This window comes from Oryctolagus cuniculus, chromosome 6 (genome assembly GCF_964237555.1).
Source record: "Oryctolagus cuniculus chromosome 6, mOryCun1.1, whole genome shotgun sequence".
Classification (NCBI taxonomy): domain Eukaryota; kingdom Metazoa; phylum Chordata; class Mammalia; order Lagomorpha; family Leporidae; genus Oryctolagus; species Oryctolagus cuniculus.
The window spans coordinates 21119065-21138083 of NC_091437.1; the positions used below are offsets into that span (position 1 = coordinate 21119065).

Below are 19019 nucleotides of genomic sequence, written 5' to 3' on the forward strand. Positions count from 1 at the left end.
CATTGTTTAAAATATGCTGAGTACAATGGGTTAAATTGATTATAAGACTCACTACTACATCATAACCTGCATATTGAAAAAAACCTTGTATGTGTGAGTCTTGAAGTTGGCCTGGGATTATGTTCAAGAGTTGGGGTGGAGATAAAGTGTACTAGAAAGCAGAATCTTTGATGAATGAGAGTGAGTGAGCCATTAGGAGATAAGTAGATGACAAAGGAAGGGGTTTCCCAGGTGAGTAAGGGCTGAGGGGAATGAGGAAAATACTCTTTTCTTCCTTCCATGCAGCATAGCCAGCAAGCATCTTCTTGACAAGGCTCTTAACCTGAGATCTAAATCCAGGAATCCCCAGAAACCAGGCAGAATTCTGCCTGTGCACATGTTTCTAGCATTAGTCCCATGACCAGGATTGACAGGTGAGTGAGTGTCCCATGGGAGAAGTAAGGCAGAAGTAGAGTGTTGTCATGACACTAAATCCTACAATGATTTCTCAGTAGAATTTGTCATGTATCTGACTGCTCAAACATTTAGTCTGATTTCTCATGTTTAAAATTTATTTATTTTTATTTTTTTAAAGATTTATTTATTTTTATTTGAAAGAGTTACACAGAGAGAGGTCTTCCATCTGATGGTTCACTCCCCAATTGGCCGCAGTGGCCAGAGCCGTGCTTATCTGAAGCCAGGAGCCAGGAGCTTCTTCTGGGTCTCCCACATGGGTGCAGGGGCCCAAGGATTTGGGCCATCCTTCACTGCTATCCCAGGCCATAGCAGAGAGCTGGATCTGAAGAGGAGCAGCTGGGATTAGAACCAGTGCCCATATGGGATGCTGTCACTTCAGGCCAGAGTCTTAACCCGCTGTGCCACAACGCCAGCCCCTCTCATGTTTTAAATTTATAATCTATATTTGCTTTTATTTTAGCAAGGAACTAGCTTCAGCTGAACAAAATAAAAATCATATAAATAATGAGCTAAAAAGAAAGGAAGAGCAGTTGTCCAGTTATGAAGACAAGCTTTTCGATGTTTGTGGTAGCCAAGATTTTGAAAGTGACTTAGATAGACTTAAAGAAGAAATTGAAAAATCCTCAAAACAGCGAGGTAAGTTACCTGCTTTATATCATTAAGGCATTTTGAAGCTTTTGAATTTTCATTCACAGTTGACTTTTAAGGATGGAGATGTTAAAACTTGGTTGTGGGCCGGCGCCGCGGCTCAGTAGGCTAATCCTCCGCCTTGCGGTGCCGGCACACCGGGTTCTAGTCCCGGTCGGGGCGCCGGATTCTGTCCCGGTTGCCCCTCTTCCAGGCCAGCTCTCTGCTGTGGCCTGGGAGTGCAGTGGAGGATGGCCCAAGTGCTTGGGCCCTGCACCCCATGGGAGACCAGGATAAGTACCTGGCTCCTGCCATCGGATCAGCGTGGTGCGCCGGCTGCAGTGCGCTGACCTCGGCGGCCGTTGGAGGGTGAACCAACGGCAAAGGAAGACCTTTCTCTCTGTCTCTCTCTCTCACTGTCCACTCTGCCTGTCAAAAAAAAAAAAAAAAAAACTTGGTTGTGGAGCCAAATGACTTGAGTTTGAATCTTGTCTCTAAACTTACTCACATCATTACTTTGGGCAGTATATTGGAACCTCCTTAGGTTTCAGATTCATCATCTATGAAATAAGGATACAACTATTACCTGTTGCTTTGAGGAGGAGTAAATGAGATAGGGGTACCAAACTCTTTGAACAGTTCCTAGCACATAGAAGGTTTCCAATAAGTTTAAACTTACTGTATGTTATTCCAGAGTAATTTATACAAATCTGAATGTATCATGACTTTTGGAAAAGATTTAAATATCCGATAACCTTTGTTTGTTTTGTAATGTCTATAAAGCAAGAAGAATAAGCATCTATTTATGGAAACAGATGTAACCATGTTGATGAAATGATACTTCATATTTTCTTCACCAAAAGTCTATTTGTTTTCTTAAAATAGCCATGCTTGCTGGAGCCACAGCCGTTTACTCGCAGTTCATTACTCAGCTAACAGATGAAAACCAGTCATGTTGCCCCGTCTGTCAGAGAGTTTTTCAGACAGAGGCTGAATTACAAGAAGTCATCAGTGATTTGCAATCTAAGCTGCGGCTTGCTCCAGATAAACTCAAGTCAACAGAATCAGAACTGAAGAAGAAGGAAAAGCGGCGTGATGAAATGCTGGGACTTGTGCCCATGAGGTGAGGAGCAGGGCTCTACTGTTAACTCTGCAGGTAGCAGCAATGCTGCAAAAGGTGTTGTCCTGTGCCTGGCATATGGCAAGTACTCAGAAAGGTTATGTTGAATGAATAGATATATTTTTTAAGATTTTTGTTTATTTATTTGAGAGGTAGAGTTACAGACAGTGAGAGGGAGATACAGAGGTCTTCCTTCCATTGGTTCATGCCCCAAATTGCCGCAACGGCCGGAGCTGCACCGATCTGGAGCCAGGTGATTCTTCCTGGTCTCCTATATGGGTGCAGGAGCTCAAGCACTTAGGCTGTCTTCTACTGCCGTCCCAGGCCATAGCAGAGAGCTGGATTGGAAGACGGGCAGCCGAGACTAGAACCAGCGCTCATATGGGATGCTTGCTCCAAAGGCAGAGGATTAACCTACTGCGCCACAGTGCAGGCCCCTGAATGAATATATTAAAGTGAACAGGGTGGGCTTATGGTGTGGTGGGTAAAGCTACTACCTGCGACACTGCCAGCCTCCCGTATGTGTGCTTATTCACGTCTCAGCTGCTCCACTCATATCCAGCTCCCTGCTAATGGCTTGGAAAAGCAGTAGAGGATGGCCCAAGTTCATTGGCCTCTGACACCAACTTAGTTTTAGCCTGACTCATCCCTGGCCATTGAGGCCATTTGGGGAGTGAACCAGCGGGTAGAAAATTTCTCTTGTCTTTCCTTCTCTCTAGCTCTCCCTGATGTATAAATAAATAAATCTTTAAAATTAAAAAAAAAAAATTTAAATGAGGATTATGAGCCAGTGTGCCCTGTATCATGTTATTTATATGCTGAAAAGAATCACTTTTTGTTAACAACCTTGTTTGTTAAACTTGGCACAGGGTGCTGGCATCGTCATATGTGGGTATAATTCCTGAGACTTGGCTTGAGGGCATGTATTTAGAACTGTTCGTTATCATACCAGTTTGTAACCTAGCAGAAAAGGTACTGAGGGCTCTTCCAAAAGACAAATTTTAAACTATTATTTTTAGGTCTTTGTCACTTTTAAAAGAAATGGATCCTAGGTGATTTTTGTTATTTTATGCTTACTCTCACTTGTGTAAGAAATTCAAATGATGGTCTATTTATAAATAAAAGGAAATTAGGGAATGTGTGCTGATAGCTTTGGTGTCTTCCAGATGGAGAGCACAAAGCTAGTTATTAAGACATGACCCTCAAGGAAACAAGCTGCCAGAATTTTACATTCAGAAAGTTGGGCTTAATAAAGTGCAGAAAAATAGTTCAAACAAATACATTAGCTAAGAAAGGAGAAGTCAGTACAAAATCATAAAAGTATTTTGTGTTTTTTAAAAAAAATTGTTTATTTTGTATTTGAAAGGCAGAGAGAAAGAGGAAGATCTTCAATCTATTGGGCTCTCTACATAGAGGGACCCAAGCACTTGGGCCATCTCCCACCTCCTTATGTGCATCTTTACCAGTAAGCTGGATTGGAGACAGACAGGACTCAGACCCAAGCACACTATCACAGGATGCAGTCATCCCAAGCCTTGTCAGTTGAGGCAGGAAGGGCAATGTAAAAGCTCTGAAGTTGGTTTGACTCAGTTAAGAGCAGGAAAGGGGAGAAAGAACTCTGGACAGGATGCTAAGGGAAGGGGAATGTGACCTCTGCTGTGATTGCATTATTATGGGGAGTTGGGGGAATTATTTGTGGGGATTGATTTCTTTAAGTTGGGAAGATAGGGCTTTGTGAAGCTCCTGCCTAGTTCTAGTTGTCTCTGATAGGTAGTGAAGAGTCACCTCAGGGGATTTAATGAAAGATGTGTTTTAGGAACATTAAGCTGGTCTTAATATATTGAATGGGTTGGAGTGAGAAAAACTGCAAGAAAAACTGGGTGAGTATATTGTCTTGGAAAACCAAGGAAGAATTTCAGGAAAAGAAGAAGAGGTTTAAGAAGGATGAGCATTATGGAGCCAGCTTCTAAGATAATCCCCCGTGATCTGTGCCTTGTGGTCATTTGCGCCCCCACCCCCACCCCTGATATAACCAGTAACATAGAACAAAAGTGGTTTGCATTTCTCTTCCAAGATGAGGTTATCTGCCCTCAATACCCACTCTGGGATCCAGGAGAAGCCAGCTGCCATATTTTGAGCAACCCTGTGGAGTGGCCCTAATGGCCTGTACCTGACGCCTTCTGACAAGTGAGTGTCAAAGCAGATTTCCCAGGAGTCAGCTTTTAGATGGCTGATAGCTTGACAACAGCTTCCTGAGAGACCTCAAGTCAGAGGCTCTTTTCCTGGCCATATGCCTATGAGAAAAATAAGTGCTCTTGTTTTAAAGCTTCTATGTTTTAGGGCATTTTGTTATGCAGCAATAAATAAATAATGCAGGCATTAAGGGGGAAAACTGGACTATTGGGGTCCGCAGAGAGAGTGTGATAAGCAGACAGTAGCAGTAGTTTGAGCATGAGAAGGAAGAAGAGAAATAAGATGGAGTCTTGAAAAAAAGGTAAAATTTTAAGTTGGTAGAAGGTGCATGTAAAAGAAATGTGTCATTAGTTCTGTCACAGATCTATTGTAAATAGCAGAAATTAACATTGTGTTAATTTCAGGATCCTTGTCAGAGCATCCTTTCTGTGCATGTCTTACTCCATTATTGGACCCTCTACAGTTCGTCATGTATTACTTTGATAACTGAATGAATGAGAACTGTTTATTCCAGTTATTGCTATGTAACAAACCTCCTCAAAACTTAGTGCCTAACGACAATGAATTAGATTTTTTTTTGGCCCTATGGAATGACTTAGCTCAGTATGGTGGCTCCCACTTGGGGTCTTTCATGCGGTTCCATCAAGTATTGGATGTAGTCATTGGAAGTCTCAATCAGGCAGATGCTGACTGTTGGCTTGGAGCTCAGCTGGGGCTGTGAAACAAGGGTTTTTCACATGGCCCCTGCATGTTTCTTAGGCTTCTGTCAGCATAGTGGCTGCTTTACCAAACAGTGTGTCCCAAAAACAAGAATTCCAAGAAACAGGAAGTAGAAGCTCCAAGTGTCTTAAGACTTAGGCCCAGAAATGCACAGTGGCACTGCTCCCGTTTTCTGTTGGTCACAGTCACAGAGCCTGCCAAAAGTCAGTGAGAAAGGATATTCCATATGTTGATGGGAGGAATGTCAAAGTAACTATGGCTGACCTTAATCTGCATGATGACCATGTTTCTGTAGTGGCCTCAGTGCCGCTCTGGTTGTCCACGTTAAGTTAGAGGACCCAAAGCTGGAAAAGGGCCAGAGGAAGCCCTGGACATGGGCTGAGGTGTTGGCAGGAATGCTGAGGGCAGGCAGATGTCTGGCCACAACTCCAGCCCCTGTGGGTGGAAAAGACAACTGTCTAAAAGTAGGGTCATTGATGGGTGAGTGTCTGGCACGGTGGTTAACAACCATGTATGGGGCTGGTGGTGTGGTGTGGTGGGTTAAGGTGCTGCCTGCAAAGCTGATAGGCTTTATGGGTGCCAGTTCATGTCCTAGATTCTCCACTTCCATCCAGTCCTCTGCTAATGTGCCTGGGAAAGCAGTGGAAGCTGACCCAAATTCTTGGGCCCCTGTACCCATGTAGGAAACCTGGGTGAAGCTCTTGGCCCTTGGCCCCTTTCCAGCTGTTGTGGCCGTTTGGGGAATAAACCAGCAGATGGAGGATGTCTCTTTTTCCTTCTCTTTTTGTAATCCTGCCATTCAAATGAGTAAAGTAATAATAGGGGCCGGCGTTGTGGCGTAGCTGTTAAAGCTACTGCCTGCAGTGCGGGTATCCCATAAGGGCCTGGTTCGAGTCCTGGTTGCTCCACTTCCGATCCAGCTCTCTACTATGGCCAGGGAAAGCAGTAGAAGATGGCCCAAGTCCTTGGGCCCCTGTGTCCATGTGGTAGACCTGGAAGAAGCTCCTGGCTCCTGGCTTCAGATTGGTGCAGCTCCGGCTGTTAAGGCCATTTGGAGAGTGAACCAGATGGAAGATCTCTTTTTCTGTCTCTGCCTTTCAAATAAACAAATAAGTCTTAAAAAATTTTATTTATTTGAGAGGTCTTCCATCTGCTGGTTCACTCCCCAAATGGCCGCAACAGCTGGAGCTTGGCCAATCCAAATCTAGGAACAAGGACCTTCTTCTGGGTTTCCCATGTAGGTGCAGGAGCCCAAGCTTGGACCACCTTCTGCTTTCCCAGGCAATAGCAGAGGGCTGGATCGGAAGAGGAGCAGCTGGGACTTGAACTAGCACCCATAGAGGATGCCCATGCCACAGGCAGACATTTAGTCTACAATGCCACAATGCCGGGCCCAGTAATAAGTCTTTAAAAAAAAAATACACCAGCTGGGACACGTGCATCGCAAATGGAGTGGCTGATTAGAGTTCTAGGTCCACTACTTATTCCAACTTCCTGCTAGTTTTCACTTTGGGAGTCAGCAGGTAAAGTTGCAAGTAACACGCATCTGCATGGGAGTCCTGTGTTGAGATCCAGTCTGCCAACTTTGGCCTAGCCGAGCCCTAGCCGTTATGGGCACTTGGGGAGAGAGGTGGGTGAACCAGCAGAAGGAAGATGCCTGCCTCTGTTTCTCTTTCAAATAAATAAATAAATAGGTAAATAAACTTACTTGGGTGTTTTGGTACAGCAGTTAAGCTGTTGCTTGGGATACCTGCATCCTATTGGATTACCTGGGTACGAGTCCCAGCTCTGCTTCTGAATCGTCTTGCTGATGAACACCCTGTGAGGCAGCAGATGATGACCTGCCATCCATATGGGAGACCTGGATTAAGTGTCCAGTTTCTAGCTTCAGGTTGGCCAGCCCCAACTGCTGCTGCAATTTGGAGAGTGAACCAAGGGATGAAAGATGTGTCAGTCTCTCTTTCTCTGTTACTCTGCCTTTCAAATAAAAATAAATAAAACTTAAAAATATAGGTTGAGTTTCTGAAGGAAAAAAACAAAAGGGAATAAATTTCAAATATCTTAAAAATGATCGATGAGGTGATGAATATGTTATTAGCATGATTTAATCACTGCACATTGTGTACATGCCTCAAACATGACATTATGTCCCGTAGATGCATACAATTTGTTGAATGTAGTATTAGTAAAAAACAGTTGTGGACCATGAGAATAAAGTTATGAAAATAACAAAATGTCATAAAAATGAGAGGAAGAAAAGCTCAGAGAACCCTAATTGGTCTCAGTAGCCCATTCTCTGGGGCTTCACTTTTTTGTAGGATATGTATTTGGGCATCTTAAAATCATCAGGTAAGAAGGTACAAAAATCTGGACCACATTGTTGAAGGGCTTTTTTATGTGTATATGAAAATGTAGTAGTAGGGCTGGGATTGTATGTGTTCCTGTAGTTCCCCACAAAGATGTCCCCAGTTAGTGAATGCTTGACTGTCACTCGTCCTTCTTAGCTGTGCCACTTTTTAGGTATAGGGAGCATGATTTCACATCAACTACTGGTCTCTGACCACAATATTCAGGAAGTAATATAAGCATAGGGTTCTTCATGACATTTATGAGTATATGTATCTGTGAAATAAGAATTCTGCATATTTCTGCAATATAAAATAGTATATGTCTTTTGCCACAGATCAGTTCAGGTTGATGTTTCTTGATCATAGTGTACATTTTTTAAAGATTATTTAGTAATAGTATATAGGAGCTTTTGGGTTTTTCTTTCAGCTTTTTGTAATACTCCCATTAGAGACTAATTTACTATACCACTTTAACTTTCCTTACTAATTTAATTTAAAACAAGAATTTGAAATTCTTCTGAAATCAACTAGATTTTTAGAAAAAGACTGTATGGAAATTTTATTGCTTTAGAGTTGTCAACAAAAATGTAAGTATGGAACCAGAGAGGCAGTGATTCAATAGAGTAGCAACAGTAAAATGGGCTGGCAGTTTTAGTACCTTAATCATAGGTAGTGTTTGGCTGAGTGGTAGGCTTCCTTCCATCCTCTCTGTAAATTAAATATATATATATATATATATATATGAATGATTCTGTACTAGAGAATATTTAGGTATGCCTTCACTCAGCTTCTCCTGATGTTAACAGTTTCTGTGACCATGATACAGTTATCAAATCAGGAAATTAGCATTGATATAATGATACTAAATCATAAACCATATTCAAATTTTAACAGGTTTTCCTTTGATACCCTTTTTCTGTATCTTGCCTTTGTTTCTCTTCAGTCTCCTGAGTCTGTAACAGCTCATCAATCTTTCTTTGTCTTTCATGACCTTGACACTTTTTTTTTTTTTGACAGGCAGAGTGGACAGTGAGAGAGAGAGAGAAAGGTCTTCCTTTTTGTCGTTGGTTCACCCTCCAATGGCCGCCGCGGCCGGCGCACTGCACTGATCCGATGGCAGGAGCCAGGTGCTTCTCCTGGTCTCCCATGGGGTGCAGGGCCCAAGCACTTGAGCCATCCTCCACTGTACTCCCTGGCCACAGCAGAGAGCTGGCCTGGAAGAGGGGCAACCGGGACAGAATCCGGCGCCCCGACCAGGACTAGAACCCGGTGTGCCAGCGCCGCAAGGCGGAGGATTAGCCTAGTGAGCCGCGGCGCCGGCCGACCTTGACACTTTTAAGATTTTTACTTAATTTTATTTATTTGAAAGCAACAGAGTGAAAGCGCACTCACGAGTGATCTTCAGTCCCCTGGTTTGTTCTCCAAGTGCTTGCAGCAGCTGGGGCTGGACCAGGTGAAGCTGGGAGGCCATAATTCCATCCAGGTCTCCTATGTGGGTGGCAAGGCTGCAAGTACTTGAATTATCACCTGCTGCCTTCAAGGATGAGCATTAGCAGGAAGCTGAATGGGAAATTCAGCCAGGACCTGAAGCTATGTACTGCTGTATGGGATGCCATCATACCAATTGGTTGCTTAACCACTGCACCAAAATACTTGCCTCAGTATGACCTTATCATTTTAAGGAATTAATCTATAGAATATCTTCCAGTTTGGCAAACAGCAAAATAATAATTACTGCAAGAAAGGTCCACCAAGAGATACTAAACTCAGCAGTATAATTACATAGTCTCAGTGTGTAAGTCAAAGAGAAAAATAGGAACTTTATTTACAGTGGAGAAACCTGAGTCACGCCACCTTCCCCAGGTGAGTAAGTAGTGAGTGCATTGATACCAGATAGCTGCTGCTGTGATGCTCGGAAAGGGGTTCAGTGTCACTTCTTGTATTCTTGTCAAAAAAATACGTGTCTTTAGTCTACTTACGGGGACATCAGATTGTTTTTAATTGTGTGTTTTCTGTTAAGGCAAAGCATAGTTGATTTAAAAGAGAAGGAGATACCAGAATTAAGAAACAAACTACAGAATGTCAATAGAGATATACAGCGCCTGAAAAATGACATAGAAGAACAGGAAACTCTGTTGGGTACAATAATGCCTGAAGAAGAAAGTGCTAAAGTATGTCTGACAGATGTTACAATTATGGAGAGGTTCCAGGTAAGTTTAGTTTAAATCAGAATAAAACTTATTTCATGGTGACTTGAATAAGAAAAGCGATTAGAGTGTTAATAATAGTAACTAGTGTTGAGGGACCAGTTGCATTCAGAATTCCCCAGCTTGGGGCTTGTGTTGTGGCACAGCAGATTAAGCTGCTGCCAGCAACACTAGCATCCCATATAGGTGCGGGTTCATGTCCTGGTTTTTCCATTTTGTAATCTGGTTCCCTCATAAGGCACTTGGGAAAGCAGTGAAAGATAGCCCAGATCCTTGGGCCCATGCCACCCACATGAGAGACCCAGATGGAGTTTCAGGCACCTGGCTTCTGGCTCATCTAACCCTGTCTGTCCTGGTGACTTGGGGAGAGAACCAACAGATGGAAAATCTCTCTCCTTCTCTCCCTGTCTCTCCATCTCCATGCTTTCAATTACATAAGTAAATCTTTTTTTAAAAAATGATTTATTTGAAAGGCAGAGTTACAGAGAGAAGGAGAGTCAGAGATCTTCCTTCTACTGGTTCACTCCTCAAATGGCTGCAATAGCTGGGCCTTCAGCCAGGCTGAAGCCAGGAGCCTAGAACTCCATCTGGGTCGTGCACTGGTAGGTAAGGGCCCAAGGACTTGGGCCATCTTCTGCTGCTTTCCCCGGTACCTTAGCAGGGAGTTGGATCGGAAGTAGAGCAAATGGGTTTTGCAGATAATAGTGTAACCTGATGCGCTACCATGCCAGACCCTTAAATAAATTTCTGGAAAAAAAAATAAAGTGCCCCATCCTAAACTTCCTGTAACCTCAAAGAACAATTTTTTAGTTTACCTCTCTGTGTTCAATTTTTTAATTCATAAGTTATGGAAATTAAGATGTAATTCTCCTTGTTTTTAATTTTTGGTCAGCTTCCTATCATGTATTTTGATTACTGAACGTTTAGTCTATTTTTATCTTATTCAGCTTTACTAAAAAGATCTTGAGGGGCCGGGGCTGTGGCATAGTGGGTAAAGCCTCTGCCTGCAGTGCCGGCATCCCATGTGGGCACCAATCCAAGACCCGGCTGCTCCACTTCCGATCCAGCTCTCTGCTGTGGCCTGGGAAAGCAGTAGAACATGGCCCAAGTCCTGGGGCCCCTGCACCTGCGTGGGAAGACCTGGAGGAAGCTCCTGGCTTCAAATCGGCTCAGCTCTGGCCATTGCGGCCAGTTGGGGAGTGAACCAGCAGATGGAAGACCTCTGTGTGTGTGTGTGTGTGTGTGTGTGTCTAACTCTTTCAAATAAATAAATAAATCTTGAAAATAAAAAGATTTTGAGCAATAATGAAGTAAGTTTCTTAGGTGAAGAGACTTTGTTTTATTCTTCAGATGGAACTTAAAGATGTTGAAAGAAAAATTGCACAGCAAGCAGCCAAGCTACAAGGAATAGACTTAGATCGAACTGTTCAACAAGTAAACCAGGAAAAACAAGAAAAACAGCACAAATTAGATACAGGTAACATAGACTTTGTTCTTGTACCCATAAGGATCTTGACATTGTCATTGCATGCTTTTTATACTGAATTTTATGTGTGCTACATGGGCTGGGAACTTTGTTCCTTCCAGCTCAGTATATTCACTCTGTATTCTTAAGAACATCCTCTGTATTTTCCTGCTTTTGCATTTTGAATAATAGGAGAGTACCAACTGAGCTCTACTCTGTTTTCATTCGTATGTGCCATGTGATCTTTACTGTGAGTGGTCAGGAGAGGTGGGAGGTGTTCTTGTCACACTTTGGTTGCAGTGGGTGGGGCCTGCAGAAACTCAGCCTTTGTGAATTCTACTAGACCTGTAAGCACTTAAAGTATGACACTAGTTGCTTTCTGTACCCTTGTATTAACCAGTATGTCAATATGTTTCTGTACAGTTTCCAGTAAGATTGAATTGAATCGTAAGCTCATTCAGGACCAACAGGAACAGATCCAACACCTAAAAAGTACAGCAAATGAACTTAAATCAGAGAAACTTCAGATATCCACTAATTTGCAGCGTCGTCAGCAACTGGAGGAACAGACTGTGGACTTGTCCACTGAAGTTCAGTCTTTACTCAGAGAGATAAAGGCAAGAACATTCATTGATGGTTGTTTATTAAATTGAATAGTGATAATGCAGTATATGAAATGCTCTTTGTTGGTAGTGACCAGAAGTACAGTTACTGTGAGGGTTGAGCAAAAATGCCATAAGAGTTCTTTGTGTATTTCGTGAGTAAAGGAATTTGTGCTCATAAAGATTGCATAAAGGAGTTTGACCATGATGTGGAAGGACTTGCTGCTTGCCTAAGTATAACATCATGTTACTGGAATAGTGAGGCGCTTACAGGATAATTCTGTGTGGTGATTCCTGTTTGTATGGAAGGTTTGTTTTAGGTACAAATCCTGTATCGGGGCAGACAGTCTCAGGCCTGGGAGTAGGTACTGAGTTGGCATGTACTGGAATGCATCTGCCATCCCTTATCTAGGTTAAGCAAATACCAGAGTGAATAAGTTTATCAATAGAGTCAGAAACAACAACAATTTTAGCTACGTTTTCAGAATAAAAATATGCTCATTAAGTAAGCACTAAATAGGTTACCAAATATCTGTCAATTAATATGAATGTTTGTTAAGCAATTTTGGATTCCATATTATCAGAGTTTTATATAAAATAGTATTAACTTGCATTTGTACAATTTTTTACTGTTTATAAAGCACCTTGACATTAGCCATTCAGGGTCTCAGAAGCCCTGTTGAGGTAGATAACTAAATCTCCTTTTTATGGAAAAAGAAATTGAGATTTGTAAATGGTCATGAATTGCCCCACTTCATGCGTAAGCAGAGTTGATTTTCATACAGGTCTTCAGATACTGAATACAGTTTGTTTCCCATCATGTTCCATTTTCCAGTATAGTAAGACACACCTTTGTCAATGCAGTTGATAAGTCAGGATCTTAAAGTCCTTGAAAATCATTTTTTTCTGATTTATTTATTTATTTGAAAGGCAGAGTTACACAGAGACAGAGAGGTCTTCCATCCATTGCAGGAGGCGGCTTTACCCGCTATGCCATAGTGCCGGCCTCGAGGGCCATTGTTTTGAATGGTAGCTATCATAATCAGTAAGTTGTAGAGGTGTTACAAGGCAAAATAACAGGGATTTCTGACTAGTAAAAAAAAAGTCTGTTACTTGAAGGCAGTAGATATGAACATACCAGCATCAGTGTACCAGTATGCTTTTATTACTGTAGAATATCTGCTTAGCCTTAGTAGTCTAAGCTTACAGACCCAATTGTTTTTGTTTTTGTTTTTAGCATTTACTCACTAACTTGAATGTCAGAGTTTCAGAGAGTGGGGAAGAAACAGAGAAAGAGATCTTCCATCTGCCAGTTCAGTCCTCAGATGGCTCCAGTGGTCAGGGAAGGGCCAGGCCAAAGCCAGAAACCTCCTCCAGGTTGCCCACGTTGATGGCAGGGACCCAGACACTTGGGCCGTCTTAGACTTCTTTTCTCCGGCTATCAGCAGAAAGCTGCTTATGAGATGGAACAGCCAGGACATGAACCAGTACCCATATGGGATTCCAGGGCTCCACCTGTCGCTCCCCCTCTTCGTGGAGGAACGACACAGGACCCTGCGCTGCTCTTTCGTCTGCTCGGCCCTCCCCGGGTTTGCTGCTGGGTCTTCCCGGGTTGGCTACCGTCCCTTCCACCTCCGTGGAAGGGCGGTTCCCCCTAGCCACTTTCCCCACTTCCGCGGGGGAGCAGCACACCGCCGGCCGGCTCTCTCGGGGGCTGCACAGGTGTTCCCTCAGATGTTCCCCCTAGATGTTCCTCGTGCATGTTGTCTCTCTCCTCCTTTATAGTCCTCTTCCACCAATCCCAACTCTGCTACCCATACGCCGAGTACGCTGCTCTCCTCCAGTCAGGAGCAGGTCCTACAGTTTATTGGTTGAACTGGAGGCAGCTGTGTAGAAGCTGTTTCTCCCTTCTCAGCGCCATATTGTGGGAGAGCAGATGCATAGAATAAGTCTTAATTCCAGTAACTTAGTCTAGTCCGAGTTGCTCCCCACACCACCCACTGTGGCACAACACTAGCCCCACAAATGTTCTTACTGACATTCCCATAAGCAAAGGAGAACCCTGGACTGAATGAGCTTTCCATTTGGGTCACACAGCTGACATGGGGCCTGTAAATTTATGAAAACTCAGGCCTGAGGCCACATGATAATATAATTAGGTGGATATGTCCTACACCAAGAGTCACATCAGTTACTGAGGCAGTGTTAAAAGAGAGTGAACTTGGGGCCAACGTTGTGGTGTAGCTGGTAAAGCCACAACCTGCAGTGCCGGCATCCTAAATGAGCGCCAGTTCGAGTCCCAGCTATTCCACTTCCCATCCAGCTCTCTGCTATGGCCTGGGAAAGCAGTAAAAGATGGCCCAAGTCCTTGGGCCTCTGCACCTAAGTGGGGCACATGAAAGAAGCTCCTGGCTCCTGGCTTCAGATCAGCTCAGCTTTGGCCATTGCAGCCATTTGGGGAATGAACCAGCAGATAGAAGACATCTCTCTCTCTCCTTGCCTCTCTGTAACTCTGCCTTTCAAATAAATAAATCTTAAAAAAAAATGAGTGAACTCTTGGGGTTGGTGTTGTGGTGTTGTGGGTTAAGATGCTACCTGCCATACCTGTATCTCATACTGGAGTGCCAGTCCAAGTCCTGGCTGCTCCAGTTCTGAGCCACCCGTGTGGGAGACTGATGTTCCAGGCTCTCGGCTGGTCTCAGGCTGTCCTGGTCTTGGCTGTTGTAGCCATTTAGGGAGTGAATCAGTGAATGCAAGATTCTCTTTGTCTCTCCCTCTCTCTGTAACTCTGCCTTTCAAATAAATAAAATAAATAAAATAAAATAAATGTGAATTCTGGAGCTGGACTAATTTAGAATATTGGCTACTGCCTTTACTCTTCAGTGCCCCTGGGCAAGTCAGTCATTCTCTGTGCCAGTTGTCTTATCTAAAATATGAGGATGAAACTAATGGTACCTTCCTCATAGGATCATTGAAAGGAGCAAAGGAGACTTTCAGATCATAGGATGTGGATAATGCTTTTATTGAGTGTGAAGAATGACACCTAAAATAAGATAATGGAATTAGACTTAATTTTTCTTATATTTTTAGGATGCTAAAGAGCAGGTAAACCCTTTGGAAACAGCATTGGAAAAGTTCCAGCAGGAAAAAGAAGAATTAATTAGCAAAAAACATGCCAGCAACAAAATAGCACAGGATAAAGTAAGATTTTATTTATATATTTAGCAAACTATATTAAACTTTTGTTTTTAAGAACTATGTTGGACACTTATCACTTCACATGAAATTAAATGACATGTTAAATAGTATTTTCAGATTTGTAAAATTTTAACATTAGTCTTGCAAGAATAATGATTAAACAGATTATTTTGTTTCTTGATCAAAACTAAAAGAACTGAGATTATTTAATCCATTCCTGTTGATGATAAAGGGAATTGTCTAAGGTCATGAAATTTGATAGAGGTGGTTCCTGGAACCAAGCCAGCGTTTCACTGTGCTCTCCTGTTCGGTGCCATAGTCTTACCCAGTGAAAATTTAATAAATACTTTTCTACAGCTGAATGACATCAAAGAGAAGGTGAAGAATATTCATGGTTATGTGAAAGACATTGAGAATTACATTCAAGATGGGAAAGATGACTATAAGAAGGTAATTTAAAACTTAAAGTTATTTATTTGGTTCTATTTTTATTTTATGTGCTGAAAGACTTTAATTTTCTTCTATAGCAAAAAGAAACTGAACTTAATAAAGTTACAGCTCAACTAAGTGAATGTGAGAAACACAAAGAAACAATAAATAAAGAAATGGGAATCATGAGACAAGATATTGATACACAGAAGGTAGGTTTTTCAGCTTACAGTATCTTAACACTTAAAACATTCTTTCCTGTGTTTTGTTTTCAATAGAAAATCCACTGAGTACAGATGCAAATGGCAGAGAAAAGCAATTCCCGTGAAATTATTAGTTTTTCATTTTTATTTTCATATAAGGCTCATGCGACAAAAGTTTATCTGTAAGGACTAAAAATAAAAATGTTCATTTCTGGGGCTGGCGTTGTGACATAGCAGGTGAGACTGCTACCTCTGTTGCCAGCATCCCATACAGGCACCAGTTCGAATCCTGGCTGCACCATTTCCAATGCAGCTGCCTGCTAATGGCCTGAGGGAAAGTGGCAGGAGGTGGTCCAAGTGTTTGGGCTCCTTCCACTCACATGTGAGACCTGTATGAAGCTCCTGCCTCCTGGCTTAGGCATGGCTCAGCCCTGGCTATTGCGGCCACTTGGGGAGTAGGCCAATGGATAGAAGATCTGTTTCTGTCTCTCCCTTTTCTCCCTAAGTCTGACTTTGAAATAAATAAATAAATCTTTAACAGAAAAAAAAAAAGTGTTCCTTTCCATCTTCTGATTACCAGTCTTACTCTGATGAGTAGTTTTTTATTCATATACAGTAAATTTAGATTTATGTGTAATGTGTGTGCATGTGTATGCACATATGAAAATGTATATATACTTTTACAGATAGAGTCATACCATTCATATTATTCTGTCCCTTTTTTGTGCTTAAGGTAATTTGGTCTTGTATGTCAATTCACAGATCTTAAGGATTACAAAGGCTGGTGCCGCGGCTTACTAGGCTAATCCTCCGCCTTGTGGCGCCAGCACACCGGGTTCTAGTCCCGGTCGGGGCGCCGGATTCTGTCCCGGTCACCCCTCTTCCAGGCCAGCTCTCTGCTGTGGCCAGGGAGTGCACTGGAGGATGGCCCAAGTGCTTGGGCCCTGTACCCGCATGGGAGACCAAGAGAAGCACCTGGCTCCTGGCGCCGGATCAGCGCGGTGCACCGGCCGTAGCGGCCGTTGGGGGGTGAACCAACGGAAAAGGAAGACCTTTCTCTCTGTTTCTCTCTCTCTCACTGTCCACTCTGCCTGTCAAAAAAAAAAAAAAAAAAAAAAGGAAGGGAGGGAGGAAGGAAGGAAAGAAAGAAAGAAAAGAAAGAAAGAAACTGGATCTTTGCTTAAGAAATGCTAAATAAATAATGTAAACTTAACGATGTATATATAAAAAGTACTTAATTATACTAGCTTATAAATGGATTGCTGATAAATAGTGAGAGCAGTCTGTGTACATATATAATGATTGTTAAGAGTTGCCATTCCTTGGCCCTGTTTTTTTTTTTGTTTTTTGTTTTTTTTTTTAAGATTTATTTTATTTATTTGAAAGAGTTACTGAGAGAGACAGAGACAGAGAGAGAGGTCTTCCATCCACTGTTTCACTCCCCAGATGGCCGCAACGGCCAGACCTGCGTCATTCCGAAGCCAGGAGCCAGGAGCTTCTTTCAGGTCTCCCACATGGGTGCGGGGGCTCAAGTACTTGGACCATCTTCCACTGCTTTCCCAGGCCACAGCAGAGAGCTTGATGGGAAGAGGAGCAGCCAGGACTAGAACTGGTGCCCATACAGGATGCCGGCGCTTCAGGCCAGGGCTTTAACCCACTGTACCCCATCCTTGGCCCTTTTTAAGTTGGTGGTCTAATTTAGTAAATGCAGTGGTGTTAGTTTACTGTGTATCCTACTTTGTTCCAGAAACTCTTTACCAAGTTATATACAACAGAGCAATGCCAAATACCTTTTAAATTAATGGGAAAATGAGGCAATATAAAAATAAGAACAAGAGTGTAATAAAACTAGCTTGGAGCAAGGTAAGTAAAATGTGCTCCACAAAGTCTGATGTGCTAGCTAAAGATCCTAGTAGTCAAATGAAGAGAGGAAGTCACAGTGAATTCACTTTGTGTCAAAGCTAAGAAGAAATCATTCCTCTGTTCCTGAGACAGTGTAAGGCCACCACAAAACACACCAGACACTGGAGTAAGGGAAAGGGTTTATTGGGGAAAACCCGACAGAACAGAAGGAAGGGGCAAAAAAGGAAAAAGAGAGCATGTATCCTGGAAATGGGTCCTAATATCCCTTTGTCAGGGGGCGGGTAGGGAAGTAGGAATAGCGAATCGCATTAGGGTGGGGGTGGAGCTTTACATCGGTGGTTGGATCTTGAGGTTCAGGGCCAAAGCCTACCATGCAACTGGCATCAGGGGGCCAGGGCCTAAGATGGCGTCTGGGGGTTAGATGGCACCACAAGTAAGATGGCGCCATTTTACTAACAAGAAGGATGTCTGTGTTCACGAAAAGGAGGGTGTTGTGTAGATAAAGAAGAGCTGCCTTCAGCTTTCACGCTGACTTCTGTGATTGTGAGGAAGGCCGAGTGGCACTGTCTGTCAGCAGTCATCTGTTGGGGTCTCATGCTGATGCCTTGATGATAATGGTGACTTGATGATTGAATTTAGATACAGGAACGATGGCTGCAGGACAACCTTACTTTAAGAAAAAGAAATGAGGAACTAAAAGAAGTTGAAGAAGAAAGAAAACAACATCTGAAGGAAATGGGTCAAATGCAGGTTTTGCAAATGAAAAAGTATGCTTTTGAAAATAATCTTTGATTCAACATTTTTATTATAATGTAAAGAAAGTGAATACTTTTTTCATAAAAGAATTTCAGCCTCAGCTTAAGGTCCCATTAGAATTACCATAGGTCAGGGTTTTTGTACAAATAGACTTCATGGTGATGGGCGGTAGTTACTCGGCATTAAACTTGCCACATCCCCAGGCTTTTGCTAACCTGCTGCACAGAACAGCAGTGTTGAGCGTCAAGAGTACATGGCTGTGGAGCCTGCCTGTGTCAGAGTTTGTGCAGTATGGTATTGCCAGAGTCATTTGTCAGTGTAGATATTCCCAGTTGTGATTATGTGCCAACGCATATAGTTTTTAAATGATTAACCTGATTCTTCATCTAGTTGACACGTTTCATTTTCTACCTTCCTAATGTAGCAGAAAAAAAAATACTGTTTCTACCATGCCTGCCTTAGAGTTGCCTTAGGAATTCTGTAAGAACCTAGATGATGCTAAAGCAACAAGCCAACATGCTAAGATTGCTGTAAAAGGTTGTAGTAGAGACATTTGGCCCAGCAGTTAACATGCTGGTTTGGATAACCTCGTTCCATATCAGAGTGACTGGGTTTGAGTCCCAGCTCTGGCTGCCAGTTTTAGCTTCCGGCTCATGGATGCAGCAGGTTATGATTCAAATACTTGGATCCCTGGCACCGTGAAGGAGACTTGGATTGAGTTTCTAGCTCCAGGCCTGGCCCAACACCAGCTGTTTTGGGCATTGGGGTAGTAAACTAACTGGTGGGAGCGCTCTCTTTCTGTCCCTCTGCCTCTCAAGAAAAGATTGTACTT

General features: G+C 42.8%; 1 protein-coding gene across 4 annotated transcripts in view; it reads left to right on the plus strand.

Annotated features, from left to right (window-relative positions):
• RAD50 (RAD50 double strand break repair protein) overlaps positions 1 to 19019 on the plus strand; it is a 79776-nt gene that overhangs the window by 43356 nt on the left and 17401 nt on the right. For all 4 annotated transcript variants that reach the window (XM_051843300.2, XM_051843298.2, NM_001171348.1 and 1 more), the window contains 9 exon segments: positions 917 to 1092; positions 1969 to 2206; positions 9485 to 9674; positions 11022 to 11148; positions 11560 to 11753; positions 14829 to 14939; positions 15294 to 15386; positions 15464 to 15577; positions 18071 to 18198. In XM_051843300.2, coding sequence (XP_051699260.1) covers positions 917 to 1092; positions 1969 to 2206; positions 9485 to 9674; positions 11022 to 11148; positions 11560 to 11753; positions 14829 to 14939; positions 15294 to 15386; positions 15464 to 15577; positions 18071 to 18198 — 1371 coding nt within the window.